Source organism: Megalobrama amblycephala, linkage group LG2 (genome assembly GCF_018812025.1).
Source record: "Megalobrama amblycephala isolate DHTTF-2021 linkage group LG2, ASM1881202v1, whole genome shotgun sequence".
NCBI lineage: Eukaryota > Metazoa > Chordata > Actinopteri > Cypriniformes > Xenocyprididae > Megalobrama > Megalobrama amblycephala.
In genome coordinates this window covers 53317532-53332972 of record NC_063045.1, presented here as the reverse complement: position 1 = coordinate 53332972, position 15441 = coordinate 53317532, and the positions used below count along the sequence as shown (strand labels likewise).

Genomic DNA, 15441 nt, shown 5'->3' with positions numbered 1-15441 from the left:
TTTATCAAAAATATCTTAATTTGAGTTCCAAAGATGAACAAAGGTCTTACGGGTGTGGAACGACATGAGGGTGAGTAATTAATGACAGAATTTTCATTTTTGGGTGAACTAACCCTTTAAGCAGTTGTTCTTTTACAGGTAAAATGGGCCAAAAAAGATATTTAACTCCGACTGAAAATTCAAACATTATTAAATGCCTATGACGAGGATGCAATACTAATGCAATACTAGAAATTGCAAAATTAAGACGTGACCAACGGACAGCAAAATGCTCATTGGTTCAGCAGGGTCATACAAAAACATTAAGGTGATGCAAAAATGAGTACACCCCACAACAAAAACTACTACATCTAGTACTTTGTATGGCCTCCATGATTTTTAATGACAGCACCAAGTCTTCTAGGCATGGAATGAACAATTTGGCGACATTTTGCAACATCTTTTTCCATTCTTCAAGAATGACCTCTTTTAGAGACTGGATGCTGGATGAAGAGTGATGCTCAACTTGTCTCTTCAGAATTCCCCAAAGGTGTTCGATTGGGTTTAGATCAGGAGCCAATGAATCACTTTCACCCTGTTCTTCTTCAGAAATCCAACAGTGGCTTTAGATGTGTGTTTAGGATCATTGTCATGTTGGAAAGGTGCACGACGACCAAGGGCACGGAGTGATGGTAGCATCTTCTGTTTCAGTATAGAGCAGTACATCTGTGAAATCATGATGCCATCAATGCAGCTCCCCGACACCAGCAGCACTCATGCAGCCCCACGTAAGGACACTGCCACCACCATGTTTCACTGTAGGCACCATGCATTTTTCTTCGTATTCCTCACCTTTGTGACGCCATACAGTTTTGAAGCCATCAGTTCCAAAAACTTTTATCTTGGTCTTAACATTTCAGAAGTCACTCCAGACTTCTGATCTTCTTGTAGCCTTCACCTTTTTGTTGTAAAGAAATTATTTTCTTCCTCAGGTCCTGTGACATTTCTCTTCCATGTGGTGCCATTGCTGACAGCATGAAATGGGAAGGGGTTTTAACACCCTTTTATAGTCAACTGTCTACATCGCTGTTCTGTCAACTGGCTGGACATCTGTGCAATGAATAATTAGACTCACCTGTGGTTGAATTCTTGTTAAATTAGACATTTGTACTGTAAAATTTAGCTTTGCTCCAGAGACTTTTTAGTGGGGGTGTACTCATTTTTGCATCAATTTGAGTAAAACTGAAAATTTTGTTCTCCAAGTTATATTATTAACCTTACTTTCATGTTATATGAAAGTATATATAACATGATGGTATATATATATATATATATATATATATATATATATATATATATATATATATATATATATATATATATATATATATATATTTTTTTTTTTTTTTTTTTTTTTTTTTTATTATTATGCACAAACCAGATTCCAAAAAAGTTGGGACACTGTACAAATTGTGAATAAAAAAGGAATGCAATTTACAAATCTCATAAACTTATATTTTATTCACAATAGAATATAGATAACATATCAAATGTTGAAAGTAAGACATTTTGAAATGTCATGCCAAATTTTGGCTCACTTTGGATTTCATGAGAGCTACACGTTCCAGAAAACGTATTAGGTCAATTGGCAACATGATTGTGTATAAAAAGAGCCTCTCAGAGTGGCAGTGTCTCTCAGAAGTCAAGATGGGCAGAGGATCACCAATTCCCCCAATGATGCGGCAAAAAGTGGAGCAATATAAGAAAGGAGTTTCTCAGAGAAAAAATTGCCAAGAGTTTGAAGTTATCATCATCTACAGTGCATATTATCATCCAAAGATTCAGAGAATCTGGAACAATCTCTGTGTGTAAGGGTCAAGGCCGGAAAACCACACTGGATGCCCGTGATCTTCGGGCCCTTAGACGGCACTGCATCACATACAGGAATGCTACTGTAAATGGAAATCACAACATGGGCTCAGGAATACTTCCAGAAAACATTGTCAGTGAACACAATCCACCGTGCCATTCGCCGTTGCCGGCTAAAACTCTAAAGGTCAAAAAAAGAAGCCATATCTAAACATGATCCAGAAGCACAGGCGTTTTCTCTGGGCCAAGGCTCATTTAAAATGGACTGTGGCAAAGTGGAAAACTGTTCTGTGGTCAGACAGATCAAAATTTGAAGTTCTTTTTGTAAAACTGGGACGCCACTGGGACGCCATCCGGACTAAAGAGGACAAGGACAACCCAAGTTGTTATCAGCGCTCAGTTCAGAAGCCTGCATCTCTGATGGTATGGGGTTGCATGAGTGTGTGTGGCATGGGCAGCTTAGACATCTGGAAAGGCACCATCAATGCTGAAAGGTATATCCAAGTTCTAGAACAACATATGCTCCCATCCAGACGTCGTCTCTTTCAGGGAAGACCTTGCATTTTCCAACATGACAATGCCAGACCACATACTGCGTAGAAGAAGGATCTGGGTACTGAAATGGCCAGCCTGCAGTCCAGATCTTTCACCCATAGAAAACATTTGGTACATCATAAAGAGGAAGATGCGACCAAGAAGACCTAAGACAGTTGAGCAACTAGAAGCCTGTATTAGACAAGAATGGGACAACATTCCTATTCTGAAACTTGGGCAACTTGTCTCCTCAGTCCCCAGACGTTTGCAGACTGTTATAAAAAGAAGAGGGGATGCCACACAGTGGTAAACATGGCCTTCTCCCAACTTTTTTGAGATGTGTTGATGCCATGAAATTTAAAATCAACTTATTTTTCCCTTAAAATGATACATTTTCTCAGTTTAAACATTTGTAATCTATGTTGTATTCTGAATAAAATATTGAAATTTGAAACTTCCACATCATTGCATTCTGTTTTTATTCACAATTTGTACAGTGTCCCAACAGTTTTGGAATCGGGTTTGTGTGTGTATATATATATATATATATATATATATATACCAGCCCTGAGCACTACATCAGAGCACCCCATGGACAGTATAGCAAAGAGTCTGTGGCCTGACGTGTGGGCCCCTGCATTTAAATGGTGTCAACATCTGACAGCAACTACTTAAATTCCATGGCAACCATAAACAGGAGAGCGAGCGCGGTGTGGAAGCAGGTGAAGCTCTCAGGTGTGAACTGCTGAAGACTTTGACTCAGCTCCTAGTTACAGTATCACTGTCCATCTTATCTTCAGCCCAATTATTAACCCTCTGGAGTCTGAGGCTGATTTGGGGCCTGGAGAAGTTTTGACATGCCCTGACATTTGTGCTTTTTTCAGTTGTTCATAAACATATTAATGACACAAGTGTCATTACACTGTATTCAGCACAAACTAGGCTACCATAATATGTGAGGAACATGTGTGTACATGTTTGTGTTTTTGAAGGAATAACGTTTATGCGTGGTTACTGAAAAAACAAAAAACTTAAGTCACTGATATAAGGCCAATAAAAGTATATTAAATCTGTGTTCACAAGACTTTTGGGTATTGAAGGTTGTAGACTAGAGTTTTTGCTTCAAAATTATGTAAAATTATGCTGACTACTCTTTCATTTATAACAATATACTGATTTAGTTTTGTAAGACACTTTTTGCCAAGAAACACGGTATGCGAGGAGGCGTGAATCTCCATGAATAATGGCTCATTCTCACCTGTGAAGACAAAAGAATTGAATAGTAATGACCTGAAAGACTTGCATATTAATGAGGCATTTCAGTCAGGTAGGCTGTGAAAAAAAACTTCTGTGATGTCTCAAGCTCATCATGGTATATGAAACATACAGAAAAATTTTATTACAATATAAAATAATGGTTTTATATTATACTTTAAAAATATAATGTATTTCTGTGATGCAAAGAGTCTGAATATAGGCTTTTAGTTTAAAAGCATGCACATTTGGAGAAATATAGGATTCTCATATGTTTATGTCAATTTTCTATACAGAGGAGTTATTTTTTATTTAATATTCATTGTTATCTCTATGAGCGCTGGTGTTTGCAATTCATACTGCAGCCGGAGGGCGCTCTGTGCATTTTAGTCCACAAATTCACCTAAGAAGAAGATGATATTCCATGAATGGTGTTTACCAATTCATACTACAGCCGGAGGGCGCTAAAGAAACAAAAACTCACTTAAAACTTATCAATAGAAGAAAACAAACAGGAATTTACTGAATGTCTTCCAGAGATCGCTAACCATGGCTTTTTCATCCAGATAAACAATTTTCAAGGCAATAAATACACGATTGAGATGATGAATGCATGTGTTGTCTCTGAATTTGCCTGTGAATAGCGCTGGCTCCGTGGGCGTGGCCGCATTAGTGGGTAATGAGCTGAATCACGGACTTCTGACATGGCTCTCTTTTCATACAGATTACATAAACACAGAATGTTTGTTTTCGATTTGACTTGCACGATTTAAAACCTGACATTTCAATGTTTTGTTAGACATAAGTATGAATTTTTTGTGATTAGTATTCACTAAGTTACACTTCATTTTCTGAGAACTATCAGATTGGACTTCGTTCAGAGGGAGATGAGAGATCACGCATCATGTTAGTTTTCTTTATTTTACAAAAAGCACAACATTTTGTTTTTACTCTGAGTGTATACAAATAAAAGGAGATATTCTATAGTTTCAATTGATGTATTGCTTATGGCTCTATGACAAAAAATGACAGAGTATTTTAAGTCTGTTTTGCTGCAATGTGAAAAAAAACCTGCAAAACGCGCCGGCGCGTTTTTAGACCTCAGAGTGACCTTAGACCTATTCCAGCTATCAGTGCGAAACAAAAGACTCCTTCTTCCATTTGTTTCTCTTTTTTCACTCTCTCAGTAGTCTAATTGGATGTAATTACTCATCTGCAAAACAAATGAGTGGGTCGGCGTTGCCGTGGCGACCAGATCAGCGGGCCCAGCAGTGCGAATCGTTCGCCGAGCCTCATTTCTGACGATAATTACCCCTCTCCCCTTTCTTTCACTCTCACAATCTCTCTCCTGAACAACAGAAAGGCCTGTTACGAAGTTATAACTCCAGTCATCGCTGTTCTACTTGTTTCCATTCTCCCCCTCTCTCCCTGCTTGCAGCCAACAGTGGGTTGGCTCTCTCTGAGTGGATAACGGCTCCCCTCGTTTCCACTTTACCAGTTCACAGAAGTGACCTCAAACTGCCTCTCTCTCTCACTAACACACACACACACACACACACACACACACACACACACACACACACACACACACACACACACACACACACACGTCAAACAGTCTAAGAGCTTTCGATCTCATTCACAATAAAACACAGACCAGTGTCTGTCCTCCGCCACTTACATGGCTGAGCTGGTTAAGAGTGCACCAGCGAACAAGTGTGTGATTATCCACACACACACACACACACACACACACACACACACACGCTACTCCCACTCAAATCCCTGGTGGCCATTCGAACAAGCCACTTCATGGCGGATGTCAGTTAGTCCGTCATATTGGCCCCCAAATTAGCTTTGAATTTCAGAGCAGCTGTAATTAGCCTCTTCATTTCCACCTAAGTCAATTTAGAAAGGAGAAAAAACCCACCGTTGCCTGGATTTAGCTTTCACTTTCCATTCAAAACAGTCCTTTTTGACCGAATGGCTGGCTAATTAACATCACTAGACCCCCTTTTCCGTAAGTGCCGACATTTAATAAATAATACATATTTAATGTCTTGTCATTTTGGTGCTCAGAAAGGCTTTGCTAATGAATTTTAACACATGATTTATTCAGGCATTTTCTGGCATACTCTCAGGTCTCTCTTCATGCTTTTCTCTGGTTGAATGACAAAGTAACCTCAGAAATTCAGGACGGTAGATCTAAATTAGTGACGGCTCAGTTACAAAGCTTTTGACACTGAGCGTTATGATTTGTGGATGCACACAGCAGGAAGACAACCATCATGCACCACGTTTTTTTTTTTTTTTAAATTCTGAAGTCTTCTTTCTGATCAGACTGAAATGAAACTTAAGTCATATAGAGCTGAGTTTTTAAGGGGCTACCCACCACGCCCCACAGTTTGTTCAATTATTTTAAAGAAATATTACATTTTACAGATAGAAATGGTTAAATTTATTAAAAATGAATAATTATTCACACATTTTTTCTATAATTAATCAGGATTAGAAACATTGGAGTCTTCAATATTTTTATATTGTAATAATTTCAGTTACTCTCCAAATTAATGTAGAAACAACTTAGACTGTATATTTAAAATATTTGTTTAATTGCATCTTTTTATTAATGAAGGCCAGTGTCACTGACACTGTCTCTATGACTAACTTTTAATTTAAGTGAACTTAAAACAATCTTCACATAAACCCATTATAATAAATGTCATTTTTACCTGTGACCTTCCTACCTGTCTAAGGAAATATACAGAAATCAAACACTTTACAGTCTTCACTGCATAAATTATAAATGAAATATAGATGAATCCTTATTAAAGCTACAATTTTCTCTGTTACCTTTGTTCTTTGATTAACATTAATGACAGACATCTCAGGAACTGATTTATTAGGCTGCTGTCATTTTAAGAGCTGCTGCTGCAGAACATGACACAGATCGGACATGCATCTCATTTTCTCAACTCTTTAAATTCATTTAAGATGTTATTTAACTCATTTAAGACTGCTCTTATGAGGATACTCGACAAAACGGGCATTTTGGCATAATTCTGTGTGTTATTGTTTAAGTGGGAAAGAGAACTCGATTCTGGTGCACGTCTTTCTGTGCACACGAGTTGTGTGTGTGTCAGACACGACATTCACAGACAGCGCATTCTCGTTTGTATTGTGGCGCTTGAATGGTTTAAAAGCATTTGCGTGAATAAGAGTGTGATCATGTAATGTAATGCTAGCCAAATTATGACAGAAAAAACGGATGCTGCGTTAAATACTTTTAACGCTTTAAACTGAAAAAAATAATAATAATAATCGCATGTGTTAACTCGTTAATTTTGACAAGCCCTGATAAAAATATACTATTTATTTTACAAGCATTAAATTATACATGTAAAAATAAATGAGTTTTTAAAATAAATACTAAATTATACAGATAAAATGAATATATAAATATATTATAATATACAATAAATTTAAATAAATATTACATAGTGTGTAAAAATATGTACATTTTAAAATAAATATGAAATAATATAAGTAATAATTTACATTTCAAATGTAATGTAAATATATAAATAGATTTTTTTTTAAATTGAATTTAATAATTGAAATTATAAATAAATTAAAAAATGCATACTACTACTCTTAACCACTGTAGCAAGGTAACAAAAACTGCAAAGTGTCTGTCTGCCATGAACATAGGTGCTATGCAAAATGCAACTGAAACAAACAAACAAAAAAACAGATGCGATTCCTTCAAATCAACCACACAAACCCAACTCTGATGCCAAACAGACTCTAGCTCCAATGTGAAAACACAGTGACTTTAGCTTTGCGGATCTTAGCAGAGCGTCCCATTCTGGGACTGTCCCCCCAATTTTCTAGAGGATTTAAATCACATTCAGTCCAGCAGGAGCTAATGCAGTGGGGAACTAGAGCCTGTAGTTTAATGTCACCTCTTATACAGGAGCCAAAACAGCTCTCTGCAGAGATGCTTTTCAAGGCTCACAGAGCTTGTTGGGATGAAATGGATAATGATCTCGGATAATGTGAGGTATTTTGCCAAACAGGAGCATCTTCATGCCCGGGCAGGCGGCCCACTGCAGCAGAGCAGAACGTAACACAACATCTCATCTGCTCCCTCAGATACAAACTTGTAATACTACCATGCTTCTATCTCTTAATTACAACGATTGTACCTCAATACATTCAGCATTTCATTTCACAGTACCGACAGTTCTGTGGGGTGGGAAAAAAACAAAAAAACAAAAAAACGACACCAGCAGATTCCGTAGGACACAGGGGTTAAATGCAGCAACCGCTGGCCATTGAAAAAACCCTGACACAGTATTGCTTATTCAAGAGAACATAGCTCAACACTTCACACTCCCACAATACACCAGGGCACAGGAAACTGCCTCCACTGCACTCCATCTGCTGAGCAAACTCATCACTTTCCACTGATCTGTTAGTGTCTTACGACAACTACCAACTCACTGGGGAAAGAGAAGATAAAGACAGGGGGAGAGATGGAAATAGAAGATGGGGGATGAAAAGGTGAGGAAAGAAAATCTGCACATGATGAGGTGAACCAAAAGAGAGAAACACACACACAAGGACTTTCTGCCTTAATGATTAGGAATGGGTCGATCCGCATACGGCAACCTCTGGAAAAACAACAAGCATCCCATGATCCTCCAACTGAGAGACCACTGCATATCTCTGAAGGGGACAGAGAGATCCAGGGGGAGATGTCTCAGCAAAGCAGGAAAGGACGAGGCACATCAGTTGGGGACACAAGCCAGCAGTGCCTTGCACCGGGGAAATCGGCCTCCAGGAGGCTGTGTGCCCTGCGGAGCCAACAGTCTCTGTCAGGTCCATGGAGACAGACCTTAACCTGAATCACTGAAACTCTCACTTTAACAGGAAACAGCAGTGAAACACTGCAGAATTTAGATGAGGGATTGAATGCGTTCGTGAAAGCAATTCTCCAAGACAATTTAGTCTTAAGTGCAGTTGTACGAGGCCAATAAACTCCAACTGAAAGGGGAAAAATGGTGTGTTATCAAGTATACAAGTCTCTGAGATGTTCAGTCTGTAAGGTGAGGTTTCTAGTTCTCATGTTAATGTTTAAGCACCAGGACGGTTGAGACATGACTCACATCAAGATTCTCCAGTGCTCTGAACTAGCCAAAGTAGATGCAGCAGCGCTACCCTGGTGTTGTGTTGCGAATAGGGCAAGCGTTTTAAAATTCAACATTTTAAACTTGGACCACATCTGACCTTTAGAAGCACATCCAATGATTCTCTGACAATTTGCATGTATCATTACAAATCATGTGGTGACTGCGCAACAATCAAAAGATCCTGTGTTGTGTCTTCATACAACATCTTGTACGATGCAATTTTGGAGGCATTGACACTTCCCGTAATGCTTTTCATGTGTAAGAGCAGAGCTGAGCAAAATTCAGAAAAATTACTCTTTTTTTTTTTTTTTTTTAGTTAACGAGTGTGAATTTGTGAATCCATCAACCTTAAATCATGGCTTTTTATACTTTTTTTAAACATTCAAATAAGGCTTTGTCAAGCCAACATTTAAAGCTTTCCTAGTTTAAAAATTAAAATGAATTTCTTTGAATGCAAATCATTTGAATTTCACTTCCTTATATTCAAATTCAAAAAGCCATTTATATCTTTGACTACCCTTAACAGGTTAGTTCAACCCAGAATGTAAATTCTGTCATTAATTACTCACCTTTATGTCGTTCCAAATCCTTAAGATTTTCAGTCATCTTTAGAACACAAATGAAGATATTTTTGATGACAGCACGCTGTCAGATTTCCTTCCATAGACTGCTTCCGCAATTGAAACTTTGACGCTTCTAAAAGTTCATAAAGAGATCGGAAAACTAATCCATATGAATCAAGCGGTTTAGTCCAAATTTTCTGAAGAAAATCGATCGTTTTTTTTTTTTATGATGAACAGATTTAATTTAGGCTTTTACTCGCATGTAAACATTGATCAGTGCACATAAGCACAAATTCAACCGAACCTGTATAACACACAAGCTCAACTGGTTCGGTTGAGTTTCTGCTTATGTTCGCTGATCAATGTTTACATGTGAATAAAAGCCTAAATTAAATCTATTCATCATAACAAGCGATTGGAAAATTTGGACCAAACCACTCAATTCATATGGATTCGTTTTCAGATCTCTTTATGAACTTTTCGAAGCATCAAAGTTGCGAAGGCAACATTCATTTGTGTTCTGAAGATGTAGATGAAGTCTTACGGGTTTGGAACGACATGAGGGTGAGTAATTAATGACAGATTTTTCATTTTGGGGTGAACTAACCCTTTAAACCTGTGTGCACCACTTTAAACTTTGATAAAGTCTCTAGACCATCAACTGAGATGGATATACCCTTCTGTATAATGCTACAGAGTCATTCACAACCGGAGGACACTCCTAAAACAAACATTTCCCACACACCGTAGAGTTCATGTTCAAGACATTGGATCTGATCTCATCTGCACTCTCTTACTGATTGGCATTAACCTTGGATAGACTGCCAAGCACAGAACTGACTGTAGCCAGCCATAGCAGAGATTTTTGTCTTTGGATGGAGTAAATAAGTGAAATGACAGACGGATTAGGGCACATGATGGGTGAACGGTGACAGACAGGACACAAAATTTCTTGTGAAGAGTGTGTTTTCGGCTGGGGGAGCAGTAGCCACTCAGAACACAGGCGGTAAAGAGTGTTTACCTGGCCCTGCGTTCTGTGGGTACGCCATGTAGCCGCTTCTTCCCCGGGTCGCCCTACCTGAGCCTCGAGCCGCCGCCACTGCTGCCGCTGCCACGGGTCCGTACGCCGTCGCTGGGAAACCTGCTGAGAGAGGAAAATGATTTACTAGTGCTCTTCATCTCAATCAAATTTACAGCCACATGAAAGTAGCGGAGCTACAAGGAACAACTCCATTCACACTAACGCAACCCACACAGGGGAGATGCTACATCATCGTTCAAATTATTACATATAAATCAAAAGAACTCAAATATAATTACTCAAATAAAAATGTTTAGAGTGGAGCTAGCAGGACTGATCTACAGCATCTCTCACATTTTTGGCAACATTTTAATTACAGACAGCACAGGAACACGGTGCCCATGGAGGGACCGTCAGCTATTTCTTTCGCACACAGGCTGGGAAAATTGCAATATATTAAAAGTTTATTTGCACTCACTTTCGACTGCTTCAGAAGCTTTCATAATAACACTCTAATTTGATGCGAGCAGCACTGAATTATGGGTATTTATAAAAACGGTTACTCCACCAGGAGGACAAATGTACTTGTTTGCCTGAACGCCACTAGAGGATATAGAAACCGTATGATTTAACACACGGCGACAGCGCCTGTCCACCCTCGTGTGTTAGCAGAGTTGACTGAGATGCATCAGAGCTCAATCCATCAGTGTGATCATTTGTATGGTGGACATGGAGCGTGAGCGGACTGAGCAGAGCTGAGAGCAGAGAATTGTAGGATTAATTGCTTGCAACAGAGTGCCTATTATCTCACTGAGAAGCATCAGAGGACATGTGGTCCTCTTTAAGGTCCATAATGGCAGGTAGTAATGATTGTGTGTGTGTGTGTGTGTCCATACAGCTCATTTAAATGTGCTTCTTGGAAGCTGAAAATACAAAAAAAAAAAAATTCATCAGCCATCTGTGGTTTCTACTCAACTTAATACTGAACAACTAGGCAAACTCTGTTGAATGACATTGTGATTCACAGCATGCAATTTGTTTGTGGTAAACAGAGACTGCTGAAGAATCTACATATTTAACGACAGTCTCGAGTTCAGTGTTCAAACAATGTAATCAAACATAATCATCATCATTGTTGAAGCCAACTAAAGAAATCCACCAGGCCAGAGTATCTACAGCTCTATTATTTCATAACAAACGTAATTACAGTCCCGGCACTTTAATGAAGGCGTGTATCTGCGTCTGACAGCTGCTAATCAGAGCAGTAAAAACTTGCAGGGGGTCTAAAGCCCATCTACAGTATGTCATTACACTAGATTGTAATTCACAACTCTGAAGGTGGAGTGGCTTAATAGGTAAACATTTGAGATTGGCAACCCAATATTTATAAGTTTAAAAACCTAGATGGGGTGATCCATTAACTATCACCATTTTAACTTTGAGCAGGGCATTTAACCTTCTTATATTACACTGCAAACCAGGTGATAACGCATCAAGAGATAATTTACTACTAACATCTTGATCTGAATTTTCGTTGTAACCAGCTGTGACTGTCAAAAGATATTTTGGTGGAGATTTTTCTTCAACATGTTGTGATCGGTTCCACAGGAAACAGCAAAAAAACAAAAAGCAAAACAAAAAAAAATGTAGAGAAAACGTGCTATTCAGCCACTCAATAAAAATAATATTTTATATAAATATTTAGAAAATATAAAACAATATTTGAATATCAAATATTTGGCTACTCAATAAAAGAATGAAGAATTAATAAAATTAAGAGAAATTTTGTCATACGGCTACTGAATAAAAAATAAAAAAATAAAATTAAATGATGAGGAAAAAAAAAAATCCATATGGTCACTTAAAATATGAAAAGTAAATGAAAAATGAAAATAAGAAAATAATGAAAAAACAAAATAAATGAAAAAAGAAATCATGATGTAGAAGACATAATGTTGAGTATAATAGTCTTTATTAAGAAAGAACAAAGACAATAAAAAGAGGAGTAAAAATAAACAGGTCCAGATTAAGGATGGTTACAGATAATCAAACCTCTGTGGTCTCTCTGGTTTAAATTACGCATGTCATTTCCTGTTTCTTTCCTCAGCTCATTAATCTCTTCACAAAACACAAATCAGTATGCTAATGCTAATGCTAATGAAGGTCACGCGTCCCTGCTTCTCTTCTGCGCTGCTTGCTGTTGCCGAGCACAAGTGTCCTTCACAAAAGTGTCACAAGTCATTCGTGCTGCTTTTTCCCCTTGCCTCTTTCCTTTGCACAGCATCTTCTGTCCCCCAGTGGCCTCTCTCCCTGTGCCAAAGTTAGCACTGGAACAAAGTTCTTGCGAGAGATTAACTTTGGCGGATTAGGTGGGTTAATTATTAGATCTCGGAGACTCATTGTTTTGTGTTTCCGTCGTGAGAGGCTGCTTGAGAGAGGCGCTGCAGCATTAAATCAATTTCATGGGCTTTTCATTACAGACGAGATAACGCCAACATTTAGCATTCAGTTTTATAGCGTTATTTGAATCTGCTCCAGTGAATGGGCTGATGGGAGAGAAAAACCCTGCTGAGAGGGCACAAGGACACAGTGCTTTCCCTTCTTCCGCCAGAGCCCCATGGGCACCGTAAAACCGCACACACGGATCCCGAGGGAGTGCAGAAGGGGTCTACGACACTGAATCTTCTCGGCTCTGTGATGAAAGACAGAGGAAGAGGGACATGGACAGGAAGAGGAACACTGAAGAACATACCCCTTTTCCAAAAGCATGAACCGGGTGCTAGTTCAGAGCTAGTGCTATTGCCGGTTCGGAGATGGTTCGACTGATGAGCCTTCTAAGAACCGGTTTGCTTTTCCATTGGCTATAGAGCGTTTGGACCCGGAAGCGCTGCCGCGTGACGTCAGACTTTGCAACCGAATTGATGCTCATGGCTTTGCTAACCTACATCGCCAACCAAACACGGCGAATCCAATGCGTTCGTGCAGCTCGCCGTAATTTGTATAGACGGAGATTACAATTGAGCTGCTATTAGCTGCTATTTCAAAAATGGCAGTCACAAGTTTTTGCTGGTCACAGCAACCCCGCCCCCATCCCCTGACGCAAGCGGTTCTTACTTCTAGACCACTAATATGTTTTGGTGCTACTTACGAACCACTTTTCCTGGTTAAGAGCTGGTGCTTTGGGTGTTGAAAGGCAAAGAACTGATTTGAAACTGCCTTGGTGGAAAAGGGGTAGCAGAATACCCAAGACACCAGCCAGCGATGCCCTAAAAACGGATTTCTTCTTACAGAAAATGTACAAATCTATTTCTTACAATTAAGCAGTGGCCTCATTTTAATGGATGGCACACAGAGAGAAAGATGTTCTTTTGATCAGACTAGGGCTACCCTGCTTTAGGAAACAGCTGCTGAAAAGAGCCACACGTCCTGAAATCAGGCTATAAATACATCTGATGTGAGCCCACACACACACGGTTTGTGTCCTATCAAGCAACACGGAGCTGTGAAATGACAAAATCTGTGCCTTCATCTTTCCTTCATTGCCCACTTTGAAAGGAAAATAAAAACAATGAAAGATGCCATAATAAGAGCTGGGAAAGGCAGGAGCCTCGGCTCTCTTTTTATCTGTACAGCGAGTGACCTGTTGTTGCTGTCCTTCTTATAAAAAAAAAAGATGCATCATTTGTAGTTTTGCGAAAGCTTTTCATGCGATATCAAAGGTGGAATCTTGGCAGCTTCTGGCACAGGTGGTGTCTATATGAAGAACATATACACATTTCTTTGCTTCCTTCACAACAATATAAACACACGAAGAGCCATTATGAATGGGTTTTTGTGCACAGGTGTCTAAACTAAGATCGCTTTTCATATGTGAGAGATTTTGCCCAAAATGAAACCATTTACTATGCTGGACCTTCATCGTGAGAGTCTTCTGACTTTGATTAGGGGACAAAAAGTAATTTTGCCAGGCAGATTAAAGGGCTCAATCTTTTTTTAGCCCTTTCATACACCATTAAACTTAACGATGAAGGCGGGAGTAGAAATCTCCACAAAGATCCCTGGATGTCACGAAACCCTCAAACGCCAGCCAGCTGCATGCTTCACCCCACACCGCAATAAGAGATGATTTTACGGGCAGCCGTGACTGCGCAACTCCAACAAGAGTACGATTTCATCTCACCGAACATTAGTTTGGTTTTGGACACATATGGGCCGTGAATCACGTGTGAAAGTGTGTGTGTAATGGAGAGAAGTATAGTTACACCTCCATAGCACCACTCTAAAGCAGATGTCCCGGAGATGACGCACGTTTCCTACCGCTCATCTAATCATAAAACAAAACCATCTCTCCGCGTCCTTCGACAGATCGGGCCCTTGTGCCAGAACGCGATCAAGCAGGCCGAACTTTGTTGTCGAAAATAAATCATTCCCTGCCCAGGCACAAAAGAGCCGAAGCGCTTGGCCTGTTTCTAATGGAAGTGTTTCCAGGATGATGGGTTCTGCCGACCTTAGGTGAAGATTTTAAATGTGTCAAGTATAGCTAAGTTTGCTTTCTATGAAAAAAAAATTGAGAATTTGTGTGAAATATCACAAAAAAATTCAATGGAATATTCTAGGGATTCTGGGTGACAGTTGTCAGCGGTGATCCACTGAGAACTCGAGGAGCTCAGGGCATCAGCAGGAAGGACTCCACCCTCTTAACGAGCAGCCTGACATGTTAGCTAGAAGCACTTAGTGTTAATTAGCAAGGCCACCTCATTATTACCCAAGTAAACACTTCTAATTTGTTATGCATTTTAATGGCCTTCACCAAACACTTAAGAAACATCTTTAGGCATTTAAAAAAACAAAAAACAAGACAGCTAGGAAATAACTGGAAGACACTGACTTCTAGTGCAACGGAGCTTGGTTTAAAGATTTGAGGGTTCTTTGAGAAGATCTGAACAGCTTTTATGAGAATGAGAGAAAGAGCCCTAAAAAAAAAAAAAAAATCACCTACAAACTTAGGTGTCTGTCCTATGATCTA

The 15441-nt window shown here is 39.2% G+C and overlaps 1 protein-coding gene across 13 annotated transcripts in view; it reads right to left on the bottom strand.

The window, feature by feature from the left end:
- Positions 1–15441, bottom strand: part of msi2a (musashi RNA-binding protein 2a) — a 206924-nt gene that overhangs the window by 16882 nt on the left and 174601 nt on the right. For 4 of the 13 annotated variants that reach the window (XM_048180904.1, XM_048180895.1, XM_048180900.1 and 1 more), the window contains one exon: positions 10416–10535. In XM_048180904.1, the coding sequence (XP_048036861.1) occupies positions 10416–10535 (120 nt within the window). Of the gene's footprint in view, positions 1–10415; positions 10539–15441 lie in introns of all 13 variants that reach the window. The other 9 variants (XM_048180903.1, XM_048180898.1, XM_048180902.1 and 6 more) reach the window with 3 other exon arrangements.